The 24,473-nt window shown below is 51.3% G+C and overlaps 1 protein-coding gene across 5 annotated transcripts in view; it reads right to left on the bottom strand.

Annotated features, from left to right (window-relative positions):
* Positions 1–24,473, bottom strand: part of TTC28 (tetratricopeptide repeat domain 28) — a 123,621-nt gene that overhangs the window by 26,719 nt on the left and 72,429 nt on the right. For all 5 annotated transcript variants that reach the window (XM_088659757.1, XM_035099245.3, XM_035099244.3 and 2 more), the window contains 3 exons: positions 9,513–9,660; positions 6,379–6,651; positions 5,545–5,675 (listed from right to left, as the gene is read on the bottom strand). In XM_088659757.1, the coding sequence (XP_088515883.1) occupies positions 5,545–5,675; positions 6,379–6,651; positions 9,513–9,660 (552 nt within the window). The remainder of the gene's footprint in view (positions 1–5,544; positions 5,676–6,378; positions 6,652–9,512; positions 9,661–24,473) is intronic.

The raw sequence follows: 24,473 nt of genomic DNA on the forward strand, positions 1-24,473 counted from the left end.
TAAATACAATAAAAAACCACGGAAACATTTAAAAGCAGAGATCAGCTATCATAAACAGGCGTTTTCTTAATTTCCTGAATTTCAGAATCCCTGCAAAGCCCAGAAGAGGCCGTCTTAGCCAGCTGGGCAGAAGGATCACATTTTTCACCCTGGAGCAAGACCCACCCAATGGTTTCCTGGGTGCTGGTGAGACTGAAGGCCAAGAGCAGAGGGCAAGGAGCCGAGAGCAAGGGGCCTCCTGGCACACCATGTCGCCCATGGGCCTGCAACCGACTCTATGTGCCCTCAGACAAAGCACGGCTCTTGCCGGGCGAACCCTCCGCTGGGCTCTCTCTCTTGGCACTAGCTCCATGGGAAGAAAAGCTGCCCACGGAAGCCCTCCCACCCTGAGGCCGCGCCAGCCTCCATTTCCCGCCACCCCCTGGGAGAGAAAGGGAGCGAAGGCAGGAATGGGCTGGTGGGGCAAAGGGGCCTGTCCACGCCCAGGTGGCTCAGATGTGCCCTTGGAGAGGCTGGTGTCTCTGCTTAATCATCAGTGTCCTCCCTAGGGGACCAACCTCATCCCACTCCCTTTATCATGTCAGGCCGCACACAGGGGGGGGGGGAATCCAAAAGGAGGGGGAGAACCCACTCCAGATCTGCTCCAATCCTGAGGGATGGGGGGGTGCTGTGCAGCACTGTTGTGCAGTGTCCTGAATCACCACCACCCGCCCTCACACCCCCTTGGCCATGCAACTGACTGTGAATGGGTTCCTTTAAAAATAAATAAATAAATAAATAAATAAATAAATAAATCCCTGCTTCCCACAAATTAATCATTCAAAGCAAGCCGCTTCCTTGAGGAGCTCTGTCCATTGCAACCACCCTCAGCCCATCCCCAAATCAGATGTGAGCGGAGCAGGGAGGGGAGAGCCCAGGGAGCAGCTTTTAGCCATGCCAGCCTGTCAGATCTGGCCCTTCCGACAGCCTGTATTTTGGGGAGGGGTGGGGGGCTAAGCAGACACAGCCAGGAAGGAGCCAAAATGCCAACACCTGGGGTTGTGAATGGGAACTGGAGGCTCACAGTTCAGCAATTCAACTGCCATGTGGATGAGCACCCCACGCCCCGCAAAAAAAGGACTTAAGAGCACATGCTTCCTTGGAGTCCCCCGTATACACACATTAAATTTTGCCGAAATGCCTAACGCTCCCCTGCCCTGAGCAATTTCATGTCCTGGTCTGGTTCACCAACTTGCTGGGCATCTCCAACCTGTCACTACAAATGGAGAGTGAAATAATGAAGATGCAGGGAGAGGTCCCCCCCCCCCGCCAGCCAGCAGGGGAGTAAGCTGCAGAGATTAGCGCATGATGGATGCGCTCCTGATTGCTCCCTTTGGGGGGCTGAGCACAGCCCTCACTCTGCTCTGCCATCGCCACTCCTTCCATCCTCCGTAGCTCCACACAGTGCAAAGGGAACCCAGAGTTCTTCCTCCTGGCAGCCCAGGCAGAAACCCAACTGGGGAGGCCAAGGGGGCAAAGGCAATGGTGTGCCCCTCCCTCTGCAAGGCATAAGCCACCAGGGCAAAGAGCTGCCTTAGGCAAAGATGGTGCTCACCCGCATGCTGAGTAAAAGGTAAAGGGACCCCTCACCATTAGGTCCAGTCATGACCGACTCTGGGGTTGCGGCGCTCATTTCGCGTTATTGGCAGAGGGAGCCGGCATACAGCTTCCAGGTCATGTGGCCAGCATGACTAAGCCGCTACTGGCGAACCAGAGCAACGCACGAAAATGACGTTTACCTTCCCGCCAGAGTGGTACCTTGCACTTTGAGGTGCTTTCAAACTGCTAGGTTGGCAGGAGCAGGGACCGAGCAACAGGAGCTCACCCCGTCGCAGGGATTCGAACCGCCGACATTCTGATCAGCAAGCCCTAGACTCTGTGGTTTTACCCACAGTGCCACCTGAGTCCGTCAAGAGGAACTGCCAAATTAATGGCTCCTTCAAGAGGATCTGCTCCCCATGACTCTGCTGGCAGCTTTGATCCCCTCCCCCCCCAGCCCCCCAGCCCCCCAGCCAAGGCTCAAGGGGTTTCTCTAGGCACAGACCCTTTGTCATTGGGCTGGAATGCTGGCAGGCGCCAAATCCCCTCCCCACAGGGTTGACCACAAGGTGGCAGGCAGGCCTCTGGCACCTGCAGGAAAACCTGGGGAGGCCATAACTCCCCCAGCCCCCTGCTCTGTCTTCTCACAGGGGGAGTGCAGAAGAGCCCCGGAGGCCTCCTGCCTCAGCTGTGGTGGTATAAAGGGGGAGCCATTCAGACCTCACACAAGGAAACTTTCTGTGGACACTAAGAGGCCAAGAGAATTTCCCAGGAGTTTCTCTCCTCTCCTTTTGAATGCCAGAATTTCAGTTAAGGGGAAGCCAATGCTGAAGGGCACAAACCAGGTTGCAGAAAGGACCCAGGTGGCGCTGTGGGTTAGACCACAGAGTCTAGGGCTTGTTGATCAGAAGGTCGGCAGTTCGAATCCCTGCAACAGGGTGAGCTCCCATTGCTCGGTCCCAGCTCCTGCCCACCTAGCAGTTCAAAAGCACATCAAAGTGCAAGTAGATAAATAGGGACCACTCCAGCGGGAAGGTAAACGTGCGCTGCTCTGGTTCGCCAGAAGCAGCTTTGTCATGCTGGCCACATGACCCGGAAGCTGTCTGCGGACAAACGCCGGCTCCCTCAGCCTATAGAGCGAGATGAGTGCCGCAACCCCAGAGTCGGACACGACTGGACCTGATGGTCAGGGGCCCCTTTAACTTTAATGCTGAAGGGAGATGGGGGTGGATCATTGGCTCATTCCATCCTTCTCTCTGTATTTTATTTACAGCAAAAATGTCACAGGAGCGAGAAGCTCCCTCTTAAAAGTTCTGAGCATTTGAGGTCTCAGAAGTGTTTGGCACCCCCAGAGGAAGCCGCACACAGCCGGTTCTTTTCTGCCCATGCCAACTGGGAAGAGACACACTCACCCCCAAGGCTCACACACACACCCCAAACACACCCCGATTCTGCAGAAGTGGTAGGTGGCAACCTCCCCCACTGGTGCCAGCGCTCCCCTGAAACTGCTGCCTTGGAAGTGTCAGAGAGGCAGACTCAGAGGAATGCCATGACTTTCAAGAGAAAGGAAACAAGCAGCCTGCATCACGTCCCCAGGGAGCAGCGGGAGGCCGAGTAGCAAAGCAGAGGGTTCCAGAGCATCACCAGCCAGGAGGCTCAGGCTCCTCCCAAGGAGCAAGAGAAGAGCAGGCTGCTCTACCACAGCAGCAGAGCAATTACGCGGCTGCCAAACTCCGGTGCCGTTTGTCAGGCTCTCCAGCCTTCCCCCCCCCCCATGATTAATGTGCAACACGATGGCAAGACAATGGAAGGGAGAGAGCAGGATTTGTGGGGAGACAGCGGAGCCGAAACAAACAAAGCCCTCCTTCCCTTCAAAATTCAGGGGGCTTCTCTTCCAGCACAAGGCAAGCATGGCAACATCAGACCCCACCTCCCTCCCCCCAGCACCATGGCCACACAGTCCGTGTGGGGCCCAGCAAGGAAAGGGGCTGCGGGAAGAGGGTAAGGGGTCCACCGCTGCCACCCACGCCAAGCTGTGCAGGGTGCCCCTGCCCCATCCAAAGGCCGCACTGCAGGCACTGAGAAATGCCCTTGTCCCTCGGACAAAGACGCCATCGAGACTGTAAGGCAGAGAAGGCGAGCCCTGCTTGAGAGCCAAGCCCTTTTGCCTAACAAGACCAAAGAGGGTGAGACAGTCAATGTCCTCTGGCAGGTGAGCACCTGGCTCTCACAGCCCTTTGCCCCAGAGGCAGCCATTGTCTTCCCTTCAATGGCCCAGTCCTGCTCCATCCAGATCGGCCTGGAAGCGCCACCCTGGAGCCACCTGCAGCAGCCAGGGCCCCTCCTCTGCCCTTCCAAGTAATCCCGTATCTCTGCAGAGCCAGGCTCCGATTCCATCTCACTCTCTTTGCTATGATTAAAAGCAGGGCATCCTGTAATCGGAGGCGTCCAAAGTAAGGTTAGCAGACGTCCCTGTTTCCCGGGGACAGTCCCCAGATTTACAAATCAGTCCCCGGACAAAATCCTATCATTCCTATTGAAGTTGAAAAGTGTCGCCAGATTCAAAATCTGGTAACTTTTTAGAAAGGCCTGAGAGCTGAGAGAGCTGATTATGTCGCAGCATTTCTATGGTCTCCACAGCCATGGTGAGGCAAATGTTCCAGTGCAGCGATCTGAACGCTTTGTTTCCGCCACCTCTGGACTCCTGTAGCAGCCAAAGAACACTTCCCAGATAATGGGAAGGGGCATCAATAAGAGCCACACTCGCCACAGGCCAGTCCTACTCCGCCCCCTGATGGAAGCAAGAGTGCTGAGGGGCAGAGGTGGCCATGCCGTCGCCTGCTCCTCTCACAGGAACTCTGGGCTCAGAGTCTCTCTGATCCCAAAGGAAGCTGGCAGAGAGCCTTTCCCTTCCTGCTCCCTTTCCTCATTCTGTGGGTGAGGGTGGCCTCCAAACCAGCTTGCCGGCTGCTGGTGGGACCCAGAGCCCTCCGGAAACCTCTTCTGTATGGCAGAGGCTGACAAGCTCACGGCTCTTCCGGGAGGAGCTTGGCCAGTGTTCAAGCTGTGCTTCTTCCTATTCCGGGTGACCATTACCTCATTCCAGGCCAGCCCAGAACAAGCCCTTCTGGTGGAATTCGCATCAGCACCGTTGCAACATTATAAGAGTCTGCGTGTTACAGAGAAGTCTGCAGAGGGGGCCAAGAAAAACAGCTGTGCATTCAGAGGAAGCCCTGTGGTCAGGGTGATGTCATCAGAAAGCGCCAAAGCAATTTCCTGTGGTTACATCCACAGGAAATCCAAGAGGCTCGGGGTTCTCACAATCCAAGTAGCCATTTGTTGTCAATAGCTGCTAATTATGTGCCCAGATGGGCCATAAATGGAAAAAATATTGTGATCAGGCAGAATCCAGATCCACCGGCCTGACCAAGCCCAAGCAAGCTGGAGATGCACAAAACACCCATCTCTCTCTCCCCCCCCCCCAGGCAGTGGGGCGAAGCTGTGCCGTTTGCCAAAGGCAGCTCCCCATGTTGATTCTGGCTTGCTCAGTCATGGGACCGGCCGGCTGGCCTCCTCTTGTACAGACACAAGCAGTCAGACTTTCCACTGCTGGCCTGCGCCTGGTCTCCACCCCTGCAAAGACACTTTCCCAGCACCCAAAGGCAGCTGTTCTCCCATGTCCCAAATGCATTCTGCGAGCAAGGGATTTGTGGCTGGCTCTCAAGAACACAAGTCAGAGTCCCCCCACCCCAGAACCAAAGGCCAGACCTGTCCACTGGGCCCCTTCAGAATCTGCTCTGTTGGCATGGCTCATAGGATGTATTCCAGGGCTACACCCCCCGGCTCTGCCATGTCAGCCGCCTCTAAGCTGGGCGAAGGAAGCGGCAGAGACAGCTGAGCCCAGAAGAGCTGCCTCCCTGGCAGGGCAGGACCACCACCACCCCCAGCCCAGCAAGCCCCTCCTACCTCTCTGTCCTTGAGTTTCATGGCAAGCATCAGCTGATGTCTGTGGTTTGTCAAGGCCTCCCGGTAATTTCCTTTGGAGAAGAATGCAGAGCCCAAATTGCCGTGAGCTCGGCATTCACCCATCTGGTCACCTGGATGGCAGGCAAGCAGAAACACAAGAGTGAGGAGCAGCCACGGAGGCCAGGGGCTCATCCACTTATACACACAGAGAGAGACATTTATGCAAATGCATGCAAATTCACCTCTAATACTCATGCTCATCTCTTCTCCCAGCAAACACACACCCATTCATGTGCTCACAACACCCACCCCAGCAATCAGGTGCATTTCGCTTTCTCCCAGCCCAAATGCCACAAGAGAGGTGATCTGCCTGGAGACGAGGGGCATCCCTTCAATCCACCCCCAAATGCTCCCCTGCCTGGCAACTAGACTTCAAACATCCTCAACGGATGCTTTCAAAGTTAACTGCTGTGTAGGGTGTAGAGGCACAAAGGGGATGCCCCACCAGCTGTGGAGGGGGAGCAGCTGTTCCTCACCCTGCTCTCCAGAGACTACAGATTTTGAGGGGGAGGCAGGGTCCTTGGCTGCTCCAGACAATAAGCCACCCTTCCCACACAAGGATGAGCATGGATCCAGCCTCTTAGCGGTGTGGGAGGCTATGGAGCAAAGACCCTCTGCAGCCGTCTGAGGGCCTGCTGACACCCCAAGAGAAACCCGGTCGTCACCACCTGCTTCTATGCTGCTGAACATACCCTCTTCCTCCTCCTCCTCCTCCTCCTCCTCCTCCTCCTCCCGCTTGCCCTCTAAGTTGGGACAGGTGGCCCAAATGGCTACCTAAAGTCTTGGCCACGTCCAAGTCCTGCTGCATGTAGCCCGCACTCTTCTCGGTGTTGCCCAGGGACCAGTAGGCGCTGCTCAGGGCTGAGAAGACAGAGCCCCTCAGTTTCAGGCTGCATGTCCCAATCTTCAAGGCCGCTTCCAGGACCACCACTGAGGCCCCGTGGTGGCCGGCCGTCAGCAGCTCCTGGCCAACCACAGAGACCACCACAAAAGGGCTCTTGTCCAGCTTCATCTTCTGCAGCTGCTGGTACGTTGGCTCCAGGGACTCTGCGAGAGGAAGGGAGACAGGCTTCAAGTACCATCTTTCCTCCGCCTTGGAGAAACAAACACACACACCCAGGACAGCTGCAGCTGAGGGAAGACAAAGGAGTCTCAGGTTCACACCTGATTCCCAAGAATCCTGAGGCCCTTCTGTTAGGTCAGGCATCCCCAAACTGCGGCCCTCCAGATCTTTTGGCCTACAACTCCCATGATCCCTAGCTAACAGGACCAGTGGTCAGGGATGATGGGAATTGTAGTCCAAAACATCTGGAGGGCCAAAGTTTGGGGATGCCTGTGTTAGGTATAACTGGTCCAGAGCTGCCAAAGGAATTGTTTAATTTACGTATTCTACAATGGTGGCAGGATAGACTACGTGCAAAAATGGAAAGAAGAACTCCCAACCAAAGAAAAATTGCTCGTGGAATAAACTATCTTTATCATTGTGGGGAAGAATATCGGTTGTCAAAATGAACATACTTCCGAAGATGATGTTTTTGTTTCAAACTATACCAATTTTGGGAGGTATGAAATGTTTTGCGGAGTGGAGAAAAGAAATAACAAAATTTATCTGGAATGGCAGAAGACCTAGGATTAAATATCAACTGCTGACCGATAGAAAAGAAAGGGGGGGATTTGCTCTCCCGGATCTAGAACTATACCACGCGGCGGCAGGACTAGTCTGGTTGAAAGAGTAGATAACTTTAAAGGATACAGAATTACTTGATCTAGAAGGGGTGGACAACCGATTCAGTTGGCATTCATATTTAATTTATGATAAGGTTAAAGCCCACAAAGGTTTCTTAAAGGGAGTCATTATATCTGATTTGGGTAAAATACAGGGGAATCTTGGAGCCCAAAATACCTTTGATGGTATCACCAAAAGAGGTAGTAACACTGAAAAAACTTAATATGGATGTTAAAAATGCCACATACCAGGAACTATTAGGGGGAAAAACAAAATGAGTTATTTCTAAAGCAATATGAAGAAATAAAAGAACATCTGTCTGATTGGCTACAATATTTCCAAATAAATCAAAGGTTCATCTTAGATAAAAACATTGGGAATTGCAAATGAAAAATCGAAACTTGAGATAGAATTGATTCAGAGGAAAGGAAAACATTTCTCATGTCTATATGATCTGCTGCTAAAATGGGAGTTTAAAGAAGAACAAACATAATCAGTTATGATAAAATGGGCCCAAGATCTCGGATATAATGTCCTAGTAGAACAATGGGAAAGATTGTGGAAGGAGGATACGAAATTTTCTGCCTGTTATAATCTAAAAGAGAATATACTAAAGATGATGTACATGTGGTATCAAACACCAGAGTAACTTGCCAAAATGTATAAAAATAATTCGTCTGTGTGCTGGAGGTGTAGTGGAGAAAAGGGATCGTATATACACATGTGTGCAGTTGTCCCACCATTTGTAATTATTGGAACATGATTTATGAAGAACTTTAACAACTTTTAAAACATACATTTGGGGGGGGGGACCAGAAATATTCCTATTAAATATAATACCTGTGGATAGAAAAACAACAAAAAGGAAATTATTAATGTATGGGATAGTAGCAGCAAGAGTCCTAGTGGCTCGAAATTGGAAATCCAAATATACACCCTGTATAACAGATTGGCAAACGCTGATGTTAGAATATTTACAGTTGGCAAAAACAACAGCAAGAATAAGAGGACAAACGAGACAAAAAGCACAGGAGGAATGGAGGATGTTTAAAGAATATTTATTGAAAAATGGAATATCTGAAACCCTAATAGCAGACTTAGACTGAACCTGGTATAAAATGTAAGAGATGAAATTATATGTAGATATAGTATTCACAAATGTGCGATAAAATAAGAATAACATAAATTACAGAGAGAATAATTGGAAGAGCTGTTTTTTATGGAATTTTTTGTGGGGTTTTTTCTTTTTTTTCTCCCCCCCTTTTTTCCTCCTTCTTTTTTGTCCGGCAATCTTTGTGTGACTTTTTTTATATTTTGTGTTTTTTGTATGTATTTTTCTTTTTTTCACTATCAAGTTTATATTTTAAAACATTAAAACAATAAAGAATTTATATTTAAAAAGAAAAAAGAAAAAATTGCTCATGAAGATTTTGGAATATGCTGAGATAGCTATACTAACTGTGAGAATTAAACAACAAAATGAGGGGGGAAGTCTTGAGGAATGGAAATATTTTGTGGAATATTTGGGGGGGGGAATACCATGGTTTGGGAGAAATGGATTTGCAAGCCAGCTTAGACCTTCCCTCACCCAGTGGACCAATATTGGGCTGTGGCCTGGAAGTTCCCCACCTCTGATTTTTAGGGAAAGGCTGTGGTTCTGAGGTGGAACATCTGCTCTGCCTACAGAAGGCCCCAGATTCAATCCCCAGCAGCATTCCAGGTAGAATCATAGAATGGGAGAGTTGGAAGGGACTCCTAGCAGCACTAGGCTAGGCCGGGCCTGGGCAGAGTGAAAACCCTCCATCCACAGCAGGAACACACCTGAGAGGCTACGCAATCAGAGAGATGGAGAGAAGACTTCATTTCCAGCTCTCTTCAGGGCATCATCTCTCAACTCACAAAGAGGGAGGTGGATGGTGCAAGAGAATATGGAAGGAGGGCAGCAAGGACTATTGGGGAGGTGGGAAAACAACCGTGGTAGCCTGGCAGTGCCCCGCTTGTCTCGATGCAAAAGGGAGCCCCCTACCGACTGTGCTGGGTGCTTGCCTGCATTGGTCAGCACAGTTGCCAGGAGGTCCCAAACGCAGGGGAAGCAAGCAAGCAAGCGAGCATGAACCTGTGGGACCTTCTGCACGACACAGTGCAGCCGGAGTGGGCAGGAATCCCAGGGGCACGCACTCACCTCGCATGGGAGACTTCATGGCGGCTTCCACCATCCCCACCAGCAGCTGCAGACTCTTGGGGTCTTGAGCCAAGCCAGAGGCAAAGGCCGCCAGGGCATCGGCATGGCGCCCAAGGTACTGGAGGGCAACACCCTGTCGGAAGTAGGCCTGCAACAACACAAGGCAAAGGTCAGCAGGGAGCAGCCCAGGAGCCTCAGGGGAAGAGGAGCCTCCTAACGCTCCAAACTACACTCCCCAGCATTCCTTGGGGGAGGCCATGGCGGATTAAAGAGGCATGATGCTGCCTTAAGTGGACAGTTCAGACAGGGCCCCCACCTTATGGGAACACCATCATGGAAGCCCATTCCATCATGTTTTGTGCTGATTTCCACACTTAAACTGAACACCTTTGTATACTTATTTAACATCAGATACACACTTATTAAATGTGAAATGTGCGTCTCTCACAAGGGTTTCAGCGCATTCATCCACAAAACAGGCATAATCTTTTACATGAAATAGTATTTCTATGAACAGAGTTTGCGGCATTTCCCAAGCTGCTGGATGCAAGGCATGTGGCAGGATGCTTTCTCTCTCTCTTTCTCTCGTTCTCTCTCACACACGCGCCTTTGTTGTTACCCAAGTGGAACAGATTTGCAATTAATACCCAAAGTGGCTGTCCATTAGGGCATTCAGGCCTGCTCAGGAGCAGTCCACGGAGGCAGAGATTAAGAAAAATCAGAAATGACACAGGAAATTTATAGACATGAATTTTTAATCTCTTTTCCATTAGCAAGCGTTGATTGTAGAACCATTTTTAATGAATTGGATAGAAGCAGAATTCATTTCATTAACCTTTAGCATAAATGTGTTATTATTGAACCAAACAGGCCACTGTAGTACAAATCCAGCAACAGAGCAATTAGATTAAGGCCAGAGGCTTTGACTCGGGCGGAAGAGGCAGCAGAGAGCACAGAGAGATGGGGAGGGCAGGAAGGCAGCCAGACGGAGGGTGCCAAGGAGCTCACCCAACCCAGGCTCCAGACCCCTTTGCTGGACCCAAACTGAGCTCAGCACCCGAGAGGAGGCTGGCAGAGACAGCTGGTGCGCAGTCTGTGGGCTGCTCAAAGCACTGCCCCACACAGCGTGGAAGACATCTTGGGGCAGGAAAGGGGCAATCAGCTGACCCAGGCGGAAAAGGGAATCAGCTGACCCAGCTTAGCCACATGCTACCCAAACACCCCACCTCCCAATGTCAGAGGGGGGTGGGCAGGGCTAGGATCCTCCCAGGTACACCCAAGACCCATCCATATATATATATATAAATATTATTATTATTATTATTTGTACCCCGCCCAGCCACTCTAGGCAGCTCCCAACCAAATATTAAAAACACAATACAGCATTAAACATTAAAAACTTCCCTAAGCAGGGCTGCCTTCAGCAAACCCCACCAACTCCCCAGCCTTGAGGTGTCACACAAAAGATCACCTACCAGGCATGATTTGACCCCATCCTGCGCCTGATACTGGCAGGGTGGGCAGGGTGCAGAGTCACCCACAGTGGAAGCAAAGGCAGGCAGCGCAGGCTGGGCTCAGGGAAAACAATGGCGCCCACAGCCCAGCTTCCTGCCAGCAATGCAGGCCTTGTGAGGACGCAGGAGGAAGATCAGGCTGTCCAGGAATAGCAAGGCGGCTCTCCCCAACCCTCTAGGAACAGGCGGTGCAGCCAGGGTGACTCAGGCCTCTTTCCCTGGAGCAGAACTCTGCAAGATGTGGGTGGTGGCGGCAGCGGCAGCGGCGGCAGCAAAGGCATTTTCCTTTCAGAAGGCCCCAGCCCCTGCCTTTGGCTCCAGCAGCAGGAAGGGGGCGGGAGAAGAGAATCTCTGCAAGTGCCTCGTCTTTTGGAAACACGCAAAGCCCAGAAGCCCTTGGCAAAGGGGCCGCCCTCTTGAGCCACCTTGGCCCTTGACAGTTCCTTCTCCTTGGCAGCCTCCAGGTATGACTGGGAGGGAAGGCGTTTGGAGCAGCAATTGCTGGGCATCAGGCAGAGGGAGCCCAGAGGGAAGAGCAGCCCCTCGGCAGCTGCCCACAAGAAAGGAAGCCAAGCTGCAAAACGAAGGGGAGGGGGTAGGGAACGCACACACCTGGGCACCCCCCTCTCACCAAAGGCAGCTCATCCTGGCAACCATCACTGCATCTTGAGGGAGCGTAGAGAATCTCGTCTCCCACGCTCCATCTGGCTCCCCCAACTGTGGCAACCTTTTTTCAGGGGGGAGCCACATCAACCCCAGGATCCCCCACTCTGCCCTTTCCAGAACCTTTTCCAACTCCGCAACATCCTTCCAGAGGTGAGGTGACCAGAACTGAATGTCGCATGTACTCTAAATAGATTTACATAATGGCACTTTTATTTCCTATTCCTTTCTTACGGATCCCTGGCTGGGCATTTGCCTTTGGCACAGCTGCCACATGCAGGGTCAACCTCTTCACTGAGCTCTCCGCTGTGGCCTGCAAGGTCCTGTCCCTGGCCAGGCTCTGCCAGTTCACATAGGTGGGGCTGTTGGAAGGGGCCTTATTCCAGCCAGGCCATTTTGCCATCTAGACTGTATTGCTAGCCTGTATCCCTCTGGCATCAATGCAGAAGGGCTCATCGGCTCCCATACGACTGGGAAACACCAAAGACAGGCGCAGAATCTGGGCTAGCAGCCCCCCAGAAAGCGCCTGATTCGGGCTAGTGGAGAGCACCCCTCCTCCACCACAGCTTCCAGGCCAGACCCACCAGCCAGGCTGGCAGCGGGACCAGGAGGAATCCGCCTTTGCCCCAAAGCCTCTCACAGTGTGAGAGTTTCACGTACGTAAGAATTTCCCCAAGTTTCCCTGTTCTTGTCACAGGAGAGCCCTTTGCAGGAGACACCAGGATTTAATCTGGGGCCTCCAGACATGGAGAGTCGCCAGCTGTGCTGCATAATGGGCACTGCCTTGACACTGGAAATCAAAAGGGTTCTCTGGGGGGGTCCCAAAGAGCAGCAGCCACTCCCAGAATCTGCTTTCTACTCCCCTTCCACAACCATCAGGAGCATCTGCTGCAGCTGCACAAGGGTCCCCCCCCCCTCCTGCTACTTGCCTGCTGGCTCATTGAGGGGGGGGAGCAAAAACCCTTCCTCCTCCTTTGAGCGGTGCCTTCCCTCCCTTGGGGAAGCCAGTGTTGGCCACAGCAGCTTAATTGGTGGCAAGAACGTGACCTGATTACAGGGTTAATCCTGGGCTGCAAAGTTGGGCTGCAAAGTGATTGTAGAGCAGAGGCTTAGATGCTGCAGGTCCCTGCAGAATAAGCTCCACACAAGAAGGTGATGGAACGGATTCAGGGCCCAGGCTCTTCATTAGCATTCACCCTGTAATTTTGTCATGAAAACTGCACTCACAAAGCGTGGATCATTTGCATAACAAATTGCTGGCCAATTTGTAAGCAGGCAAGGGAGAAGGCAATGCATTGCCAGCACCATACAAAGACAGTCTCAAACCAGCAAGGATTGCTGCAGAGCTTGGAAGGGAAGAAAAGGAGAGTGAGCACAACTCTGAGGAGCTGCTTCCACCATGCAGGCCTCACAGCGAGCACCGTGCAATCCAGCCCCTTGCACCAGCTTTGTTCAACGCTCCTCTGCTGGCTGATGCACACAAGCCCCACACCTGATATGCATAGGTGCCAAGTTCCGGATTGAAAAATCCGGGATCAGCAGCGCCGCGGCACTGGAAGTCGCTTCTACGCACTTCCGGGCATGCGTAGAAGTGACTTCTGGCGCTGCAGACATTTTGGAAATGGGCACAGCGGCATCGGAAGTCGCTTCTAAGCATGTCTGGAAGTGCGTAGAAGCGACTTCTGGTGCCGGCGCGGCACCAGAATTACATGGCCACCGGCAGGAGCTCCGTAATCCAGGGGAATGCGGGATATTTTGCCATTTGGGACACCTGCAGGAAACGGTAAGAAAATATGGGGCTTTCCCGGGGGAAACAGGGTACTTGGCAGCTATGCTGATATGGTCAAGGTGCATCGCCAGAGAAGAGGACCTGCAGCAGACACTGGGGCCACCCTTGACTGTCACTCTTGGTGGGTATCTCAGAATATCAAGTAAAATGTCGGTCCTGCTGATGGAAACACTGAACCATTGTGGTGTTTCCATCAGACAAAGAGGAGGTGAGTGCAGAGGAAAAACTGAAACTTCTTTCTTAAGCACTTAGTGGTCCAAAAACACACACACACACACACACACACACACCCGCTTGGGGCACCCCGACATTCCCACCCATTTCTCACTTCCCTTTCCACAGGTGCTCTTCACAGCTCAGAGCCCTTGCTCCAATTTGGCAGCAGGTTCCACCAGAGGGGACATGGCAGGGCAAATGGAAGTGTGGGCAAGCCCCAAATGAGAGATCCTTGTCAGGGACCAACAACTAAGCACCTCAAAGGCTGTCGCTTCCTGCTGCAAGCCTTCCAGAGGGTTTCCCTGCAAGGGACAGGCAGGAGGCCCACACACCCGACCGCAGCTGCAGCTGTTTCACTGTGGCAGAAATAAAAATTGGGCAGCCAAGTACATAATTCCTGCTCAACACCGTCAGCAAGATGGCCCTTTCCAAAAGACTTGGTGAAAAGCCTTTGGGTGCTTATTATTCCATCTCAAGGGAGCCACCCTGTCTGCCTTTTTTAGAATAAGCCAGCAGCCAAACGCCTGAAAGCAAATCTTTGGAGTTTCCAGTGAAGGAAAAACAAAGGAGGCCTGCTTCAGAGAAAGGAAGTCTGGCTTCAAAAGCCACAACATCTTTTACTCTAATTAACATCTTTCTTCCAGTTGCCTCCTTGCAAGGAGTGATTAAAGATTTCTTCTCGTCCTAAGATTAGCTGCAGCCAGCAATAATTCATTCACATCCCCTGAGGATCAGTTCTGGACCCCCGTCCTCAGGTACCCGGGTGTCCCCTTCTTTGCCTTGATCCTCAAGGCACCCAAACACAGCTTCTCCAGAATGCAGGCACCTTTCCCAGGCCCACTTCTGGCATGTGGCACAGAGGCCATTTCACAGGCTCTCCCACGGACACCCACTGAAGGGAACAGCTGAAGCTTCTGCTCCTGCTGCTTCTCTCTGCCCAACCATGGCTGCACAAAATCAAGTCTGACTACTCGAGGAGTCCAAAAGGAGACAGCCTGGGAGGCATCAGCCAGGAAGGTTGGCAAAGGGTTGTGGGGTGCCCACCCTCAAGGGCACCACAATCAGTCCTGCAGGGCTGAGAGGCAATCCCACCACTACAAACACGCCTCCACCACGGGGGCTCATTACACCCAGAGCCTGCGCCACACAGCGTCTTCACGGACTCTCAAGTCTGCAGCACAAAGGGGAGGAACGCCTTTACCATGTGCTGCTTTCACTCAGCTCTCCTCCTTTATCGCAAATCTCTGAAGCACCAAATAATGTGGTAGTTACTATGGCAACTGCTTGTTTTTATTGAACTGTTCTCAAAAGGTCAAGAAACATCAGCTTGGCTGATCCTCTGCAGACCCTTCCTAGCAGAACATCTGCTTTGCTTTAGCCGCCTGCCCCAGGAGAGCACATGAGTCTGCAAGAAGCCTCACCGCCCCTTGACCCAGTCCTGCAAGGGGCGACTTGCCTGGGGAGCTGCTCTGCCCACCCACTGACCCTGCCCCAGAGTCCCCAGCACCACCCAAGGTCCCATGGCCTCAGCCCCTTCAGGTGCCTAAGCCTTGACAGAAGGGTTGGCTGGGGGCTCTTTCAGGAAACCCCTGGCTGACAGCCCTAGGGAACGTAGACAAAATGGACAATACATCAGCCAGTACAGTGACCAAAAACGGAAGCCCAACTCTTCAGGGCTGGAATAGCTCCGTTGGTAGAGCACGAGACTCTTAATCTCAGGGCCATGGGTTCAAGCCCCATGTTGGGCAAAAGATGGGGCTTCTCCGCGACCCTTCCCCTCTGCAGAGAGGTGGGACCGATTCAGATGGTCCGCCCCCACCACTTAATGGATCCAGTTGGCTTCCAGAGAGTGGTAGGGGATGTTTTATCCCATGTTGATGGCCTTTCAGCTGATTCCCTGGTGGCCCGCTGGAATGTGGAGTTAACCAGGGCTATTAACTGTCTGGCTCCGAAGCGCCCTCTCCCATTGCATGGAGCCCGGACAGCCCCATGGTTTTCCCCAGAGCTGAGGGTGATGAAACAATCGCTGAGACGGCTAGAGCGCCGGTGGCGGAAAACTCTTTCTGCCTCCTGGGAGCTGTCATGTGCTGCTCCTGAACAGCCCAGTTCCACCATGTCCCTGAGACTCATCAGAAGCCAAGTGGCAAGTGGGCCCTGGATGCAATCCTAGGGTGACGGGACCCAGGCTGGCAAACAAATGTCTCAGGTCAGAGGCACCTTGGCCAGAGGCCAGAGCACACAGGAGGCCAGAGCACACCCTGCAGCTTCTCTGTCAGCACCATCCCCATCCTGAGGGGGGCAAACAGCCATCATTCATAACTGGCAGAAGAAAAGAGTCCGTGGTGCTCTTTGAAAAGCGGCAGAAAACCCTCCCTCGCCAAAGGCGCCAGCATGCCAGCCAGATGGGTGTCTGAAGGCCAGATCACAGCCGCCCAAAATGGCAGGAGTGTGGAAAAACAGGAGCCGGAGCAGGAGGGGAAGGAGCCTCAAGCCAAGGCACTGAGTCACTTTCCCCAGGTCAACGCCAGGTCAGCCGTTGCAGGAGGTCGAGGGTAGCCTCAGCCAGCCCCCTGCCCACCTCTGCCAAGAAACAACAAGCACAGCCACAGTGAGGAGGGGAGGGGGCAGCCGGCAAAGGGGGTCCTTCTCCATCATGGAGGGCTCAACAGCAGCAGAGCCCTAGAAACAGGCAGCCCAGGGGCATGGAGTTTGCCTCAGGGAGCATTTACAGCAGCCCAGAGGGTGGCGTCCGATGCCACAGAGGCATGGCCAACTCTAGACCAAGGCAAGAAAGCTCTGGCGAGGACAACAGGGGAGAGAGTGGGCAACGGGGCTGTGGTCAATGTACAGCTGAGCCCACCTTCCTGAGGCAGATAAATAAAAGGGAACAGATTAAGAGGGGGAAGCAGGGGGGCAGGGAGGAAATCCACCTCAGATCTGAGCAGAATGAGGAAGGGAAGTCTTGGCTTGATCCAACTCCTCACCCAAAGAACCCACCAATTTTGGCAGCAGTGGGAAAGAGAAAAGGCAGCCAATGGAGGCAGATCAGCTCAGGAGGAGGGCTGTGTGCCCCATATGCAGGTACCGGTACTTTCGTTTTATGCCTCAGGGTGAGAGGCACAAACCACACACAAGGCTCCAGGACACTGCTGTAAAGCACTTAGAGGTATTTTATTCTAGTAGTGGAGCATATAGACAGAGGAGCAACCCAAAGGCCCTTTGCCTCCCTAAGGTCACTCAACACCTCTGGGAAGGTTCATCCTCCTGGACACAGAAGCACAACCATCCACTCCCAGAAGGCAGCCTTGTCCATCAGCTCCCCAAGGATGCAACTCTCTTCCACCCACCTGGGTGAGCCACCTGCTCCAGGGTCCCTCAGTCAATGCCCCTGCCTTGGAGAGATGGAGGGGTTTGTGGCACTTTGCTTAAGCACCCAGGCAGCACACCTGCTAACACAGTCAGGCCAGCTGACCCTCCAGACCTGGGTGTGCTTCAGGCCAGCACCTTTGCCAGTGCTCAACTGAGCCTCAAGACCACCCACAGCAAAGCACACCAAGGGGAGGGAATGAAGAACGGTGCTCAGGGTCACTAGCCTCTCCTCAATTTTAATCTCACTTTACTAGCCAACGAGTCTCAAATGGCAACGCACCAGTGCACGAAATTAGATGCCAAACATCACTTAACACCCCCCCCCTTCAGAGCATCATGGAGAAGGGTGCCAGGGTGCAAAGCAAGCAGGCCATGGTGTCCCAAGCCTTGGTACTGCAGAAGCAGAGGCTCAGCCTCAGGCCTGGTCCTCCCAGCGGCCAAGGCTTTGCCCCCCCCTTCCCCAACTGCTCTCCTACTGAACCTGAACTGTGTGTCTCACTTGCTGACAGGAGAGGCATCCCTGTAGCACCCCAAAGTCCCCTTGGGCCCAATGGGGCCTCCGGATGCCACAGCTCAAACCGGCTGCTGTGGCTTCTTCAGTTGCCCCCCCCCCCGTCCCAGTGCCTCCCGCAAAAGAGCTTCCTTTCCGCTGCCACAGGCACAGGTCCTCCTGCGCTCTAGGCCTCCCAGCCTCCACTTCTCCACCCAAAACTGATGGTGATGGAGAGGATGGTGAACACAACAAAAAGTGAGCGGCAGCATCTGACCAAACAGCCGAAACCCAGGCGGCTCCACGATGGCTCCCTTCAGAGATGGTTTTGGACACTGCTGAAAACCTCCTTGATTCAGCAGCCCTATCCAGGCACACAACGGGGTTGTCTACATTTGTTTTAAAAGTTTTATCAATTTTGTGTTTTGGGGTTTTTTTAATCACACATAAATTTTACTTTAGTTGGTTTGTTGGTTTTACTCATGTTTTATCTATAATTTTTTGTTGCATACCACTCGGGGAACTTTTCGATCAAGTGGTTTCTAAATGAAGATGCTCACGTTTGCAGGTCCTGCCGCCTGACAGCACACCTGCGGCTCCTGCACCCAACGCCCCAGGGCACCTCCTTGTGAATAATTTGCTGAGGTCACTGCGTTGAATGGGGCTTGCTCCCAGTTAAGTGGGCACAGGGTTGCAGCCTAGGCTTCGGTTCAGGGTGACATGGGGGAAAGCATGGTCCTTGCGCCTGCGTGGCAGGCAGGCATTTTACAGGTTAAGCCTTTCCTCATGTGGAAACGCCGCTACAGGAAAAGCTTCACCTGTATACATTCTGTCTGTGGTAAAATGACATGTGTGAATGCTCACTTCTTATGGGGCCCTCCACTCCGCCATCACAAATCTGCACATGACAGAAAGTGTATGCAAATCGTAGGCAAATCTGTGAGTGGGCCAGAGGGCCCAAACCACATACAGTGCACATATGAACACAATAAGAGTTGCTGGTCAGGCCAATGGCTCATCTAGTCCAGCATCCTGTTCTCACAGTGGCCAAACAGGTGCCCATTATGGAAAAGCAGGATTTGAGCCCAAGAGCCCTGTCTCTCCTCTTGGAGGTTTTCAGCCACTCCAACAAAATAAAGCTGAACAAAACCAGCAGGATTTCAACTGACAGCAGCAGGCCCAGTAAAAGCCTTTCCATCGACCGCCATCCCAGTGCAGACACACACACCCGTCAATACTAATTCTCCTGACCCGCCTGGCATAAGTAATTACCTCCCAGTTCATCCTTTAAATTACAGAAGAATTCCTCATAGCTGAGCTGCTCCCATGGGCATCTCTTTTGAGGGAAGGAGCACTTTCTCGGGGCAATGAATGCCCCTCTGCGGCACGCCTCAATTAATTACCATATTGAAATACGCTCACATTTATATTGCAAAGAGCTTCTCGACTGACTGGCGGGGAACTGGAGAGGGTTTACTCAAATCCCCACCCCCCAACTCCCTGCTGCCATTTGCTGCAGGTTTGAAGCCAAGAGCCTCTGATTTCTTTCTGGAAATGAAAATAAGGACCAAGGAAGAGGAGGCAAAAGGTGGAATCCACAAAGGCTGGACCAGCTGCCTGCTCAGATGTCACCCATTCCCCCTTCCGATCTCTCTGCAACTCAAGGGTCTCTTCTTGACAGGCATAAATGCATCTTCTGATCCCAGACAAAACTGGATTCTCTCTTGGAAGACGCGCTTCCTTTGCCAGGCCATCCCTCTCAAGGGCAGGAGAGAAACCAAGTCAATGGACAAGGAGCCAGGGGAGAAAGAGGGAAGGAAATCCTGGCCTAATCTGCCCTGGCTCTCCCAGGTGCACCAAAAGCATTCAGAAAAGGGAGGAAGACTTAGCTCCTCACCCTACACAGGAGGATCAGCAGGTGGCTGCTCTAAAAGCAAGGAGCAGGAATGGGTCAAGTGAGGCCATCCTTTGCGCTTGGAAGGGAAAGGGACGGCCAGAATACGTGGCCAGCCTGCCTGAAGGAAGCCTTTGCCCTCACCCAGCCGCAGGAGAGGCAGGGAAGAGGCAAGGAGGGCACCAGGGCCTGGCAATGGGCTGGAGAGGATGCTCAGCCAAGGCTCTCAGTAAACCGGTTCTTCTCTTCTGTTTGGATCCCTAGACAGCAGAGGAATAGCCAAACTCCAGCCTTGGCTTAGAGACGCAGCCAGTGGGGGTTTGGGGGCTGTGGGGGGTGGATTGCTCTTGACCCCAAAACACATGGAGTCTGCACTGTTTTTCCCAGAAGGCTCTGAGATGGGAATAAAAGAGGGGGCTGGTGGGGAGGGGTTGCAGAAGGTTGCAGCCAAGTATGTACTTCACAGATGTGCAACACACCAATTATTACTCATCTACTTGCCAATTCCCTTTCTACTCCATGCAGCAGATGAAGGAGCAGCAGCAGCCCACCCTCTCCTTTGGCATTGGGGAAGGGGGTGGCAATGCCTGGGGGTGGCAATCTACACTCTCTGGATCAGTACCTCCTGCCTGCTGCCCTGGCCCCTGAAGAGGAGGTGCTCAAGAAATGGGATTCTGACACTGGAGGCCAACAATCAGCTATTCATTTTCACCTGCTGAAACCTGGAACCAAAGGAGAGGAATTTTGGTTGCTGCCAATGCAGAATGACAAGATAACCCATCTTGGTGAGATGTACTTAGTGATGTGCTCATCTGGTCCTCCCAAATGAGGAAAACAGAGACAGAGGACACCAAGAGGGCTGTTACTTCCACGCAGAAGTTACTTCCATGTTACGTCCCTGGAACCTTCGGTGTTTGACAAACACAAGCCCTTTTTTCTCTGAATGAAATATTATGCTTGCCCACATGAAGGCCTTGCATGTTTCAGAGCTCACCTCTCATGCGTGAGGAGGACCATGATCCAAGTCTTCCGCCAGGAAAGAGGTGCCTATTTGCCAAATCTGGCTCCACCTTGGCTTTAACAGGAAATTGGCTTGTCGCCTTTTGCTCTTGCAAATTAAAATGCTTATTTTATACAGAGCTCTTCAAGAAAGAGTCTGTGCATAAATCACATTGCCAATCCCTCACCAGAGAAGCTTTTTGTTTCTTCCCAACTGCAGCTCAAGTTGCTGCCTTGGATGGCCCTGACATCGCTAGCTAAGCCAACCTGCCTGCCTTTATCTTGTTGGCTGTTGTGACGACCCGTGTCCCACTCTACCTTACTATCACTGCGACACAGGAATCCAGAGGGGAAAACACCCACCCTCTTCTCCTGCCGCCTCAAAAATAAACCCCTTTTCCTAATGGGTTTATAAGTAAGGAGAGCCTTCCAGCCTACGTGGCCTGGTACCTTAAGAAACTCTAGGCTGTCCCCCAGGAATAACCTCTTGCCTCCTGTAAAGGGTCTCCCTCAGTTGGATTCCCCCACTGTAGAAGTTTGCCCTAGGCACTCTGGCAACTTCTTGGCACCTCAGGTTACCCTTCTAAGCCTCCTCCGTGTAACTTCAGGACACAAACCACCACCTCCCTGCCTGAGGTGAGTTTGGCCCTCTCTTGAGTCACCACGGCTGTGAGTCCTGGTACCTCGCTGGAAAAATACAGACGGACCTCTTGTTGGCAAAAACAGAGATGAAGTTTTATTGTGTTAAAAACATAAGTGATTCTTTAACGTGTCATTTATTAATTAGCTTTGTTCCAGTTGTACAAAATAAACTCAGTCAAACATTTAACTTTAAGTTGTCCTAGCCTCTTCACTGTCTTCTAACAAGCCACCTCATAACACCACACCACACCTTCCTCCCTCTCCCCCCTAACTGACCAAACCGACTCTCCCTCCTTTTTTAAAACCGGGCACAGTCCCGCCCCCATCAGAGTTCTATGCCAGTCAGGCTGGAGGTGGGTTAACTCTTTGCCAGCCGGGCAGAAATAAACATTTTAAAAGTGCTTCAATTTGTCACATATCTCCCCCACCACAAAGACATTGCGTCGGCTTGCTCTTAATTAACTAGAGCAATGCCAAAGCAATGGGCTTGGGGTCCAAAATACTTCAATGCATTCTATAACATTCATATTACAAAGTCAACTAAATTAACATCTCATAAACTTGTACACAAATAAACCATGTTTGGCATGTGTTAGATTATAACTCCTAAGCACAAATGTTTTGCTAGGGTTATCACCGTTTCATATAATACTTTGCACCATTCTATACCTCTCAAAAATATACCTAGACAAAGCGTCCGCTATGATGTTTTCCTTCCCACTTATGTGCTTACCCTGTGTCTATTTTATGAGTTGCTAGGTTGGTCCTCCCTGGGATGTTTGAGAAGATTTGAGCAAACTGAGCAAGGACTATTTTTAACTGCTCCTTTTGCTCTGGGGTCAGACTTTCATCGAATGACACCTCTGCTAGAGTTGTGCCCTTACTCAGCTCTCCCCACCCAGTTAAATGAATTCCTTGTGTCATCTTCCCCTTTACTTGTAACACCAACTTATTTCTGTCAAAATAAGGCTTAAGTAAATTTACATGAAAGTTTTTACATCGGTTCCCTTCCCCATCTAACTCTACCAAATAGTTCACCGCAGAAATCCTCTCGACCACTTTGAAGGGACCGTCCCACGACATCTCCAACTTCTTTCGACGTCTTGTTCTTAACACGAGCACACTGTCACCGGGCTGAAAAGATCTGTCTCTTGCGTGTGCATCATACCACTGCTTCTGTCGACGCTGTGCCTGCTGCAAGTTGTGAGCAGCTTGCTCCCGTAGCTCTTGAAGGTCGCTCTGCAGCTCCTGTAGATACGTCACAACATCAGGGCTGTCGATCTGCTCCTCCCCTGACCACGCTGCTTTCATCAAGTCTAGGGGTCCTCGTGGCTGTCGTCCAAATAGGAGTTCAAAAGGACTGAACCCTGTGCTCTCCTGCGGCACTTCGCGATAACCAAATAGGAAGTGTTGCAGCCTCTCATCCCAGTTGTTAGGATGATTGATGGAATAGGTTTTTAGCATCCGGCTCAGTGTTGAGTTAAATTTCTCCGTCAAGCCATTCGACTGTGGATGATAAGCCGTAGTTTTAACATGCTTAATTCCACAAAGAGTTAAAAGCTCTTCCATGGTCTTGGACGTGAAGGATGTCCCTAAATCTGTTATAATTTCTTTGGGGAATCCCAGCCTTAAGAACACCGACATGAGGGCTTTTGCTACAGTCTTTGAGTCAATGTCCTTTAGAGGTATTGCTTCTGGATAGCGCGTAGCATAATCCACTAGGCATAAAATAAATTTATTCCCCCTTTTCGTAACTCTGGAGATAGGCCCGAGGATGTCCACTCCTACTCTGGAAAAGGGCTCAGTAATTACGGGAATAGACTGTAACAAGCCTCGCGTTTTGTCCGCTCTTTTGCCTGCTTTTTGGCAGATCACACAGGACTTGCGATACTCTTTGATGTCTTTGCCCATCCCAGGCCAGTAAAATCTTGCTTGGATTCTATCACTAGTCTTTCTAATGCCTAGATGCGCTGCTGAGGGTGCGTCGTGTGCCATTTGTAGCACTTGCAACCGGTAAGCTCTTGGCAATACTGTTTCTTCCTTTCCCAAACCGCAGCAGTTTTCCTCCTCCTAGAAATTCTATACAGTCTTCCCTCAATGGTGGTAAATAAGCAGGGGTTCTCCACAGTTACTTCTGCAGTAGGACTTTGTGCTTTACCCCACAGCTCTTTTATAGTTTCATCCTCTTTTTGATCACTCAAGAATTGGGCACCGTGCTCCTGGACCACTGGCACGCTAATCAGCCCTTCATCCTCACCAGGCTCTATGGGTGACTCTATAACTGCAGGAGGATTACTCTCAGTGACTTGAGACTGTGACCTAGTTATCACTTGAATACGGTGCTTCTGACTAGCTAGGTCATTCCCTATTAAAAAGGGTACCTCCAATTCATTTAGGATTCCTACTCTCCATTTGCCACAAAATCCTTTGTAGGTAATATCAACTTCAGCTAATGGTACTTCAAAATGTGGGCCCCATATGCCTTTTAAACTATAGGACTGACCCTTGAGGTACTGCTCCTTTGGAACAAATTGTGATTTGACAAGTGAGACTTCTGCTCCTGTGTCCCTCAAACCTAAACAAGACTGACCATTTAATTCAATTGGCTCCATGTAATCTTGGTTGCATTCCTGCTCAGCCCTCCAGACCTGTAATACCTTAGAAGTAGTCTCAACTGGACTGTCCGCTTTCTCTGAGCCTTCTGTCTGAGGCGAGCTATTTTCCTGAGACTGCATTACCAATTTTACTTGTTTAGCTGCAGGAGGTGTAGTTTGCGACTTAACCAGCAGGGGGCACCTGGCACGTACATGGCCCTCACGATTACAGAAAAAACAAGTGATTTTCTTAGACCCTGTCTTGTCAGAAACTGATTCCCTGACAGGAAAATTTTCTTGCCTGTCTTTATTTTCTCTGTTTCTCCATGGATTACCCTTCTGTGAGTGTTTTGGGAATGCTATTTCATTGAAATCTCCTTGTAGTTCGTCTAAGACCTCGGCAACCTGTGCCACAGTTTTCAGTTTTTTATCCCTCAAGAACCAACGTAAATTGCTAGGGATTTGCTTAAAAAATTGTTCTAAACAAATTAATTGTTTTAACTCATCAAAGTCCTTCACTCCACTCCCTTGAATCCATCTGTCAAGTAATTTATCTAAGCGGCTAGCTAGTTGGGCATAAGTCTCTTTATGTTCCTTTTTTGCCTCACGAAAAGCCTTTCTGCTTTGTTCAGCCGTGAGTCCACATCGAACCCTGACCCTTTGCTTAAATACTTGGAAACTTGACAGCTCTTCTTCCCTCAGGTCAGCATAAATTTCACTTAGTATCCCACAAATTTGAGGTCTTAAATAAAGCATCCAGTTCTCCTCAGGTATTTGAAATTCCACACAAA

This window comes from Zootoca vivipara, chromosome 16 (genome assembly GCF_965207765.1).
Source record: "Zootoca vivipara chromosome 16, rZooViv2.hap1.1, whole genome shotgun sequence".
Classification (NCBI taxonomy): Eukaryota; Metazoa; Chordata; class Lepidosauria; order Squamata; family Lacertidae; genus Zootoca; species Zootoca vivipara.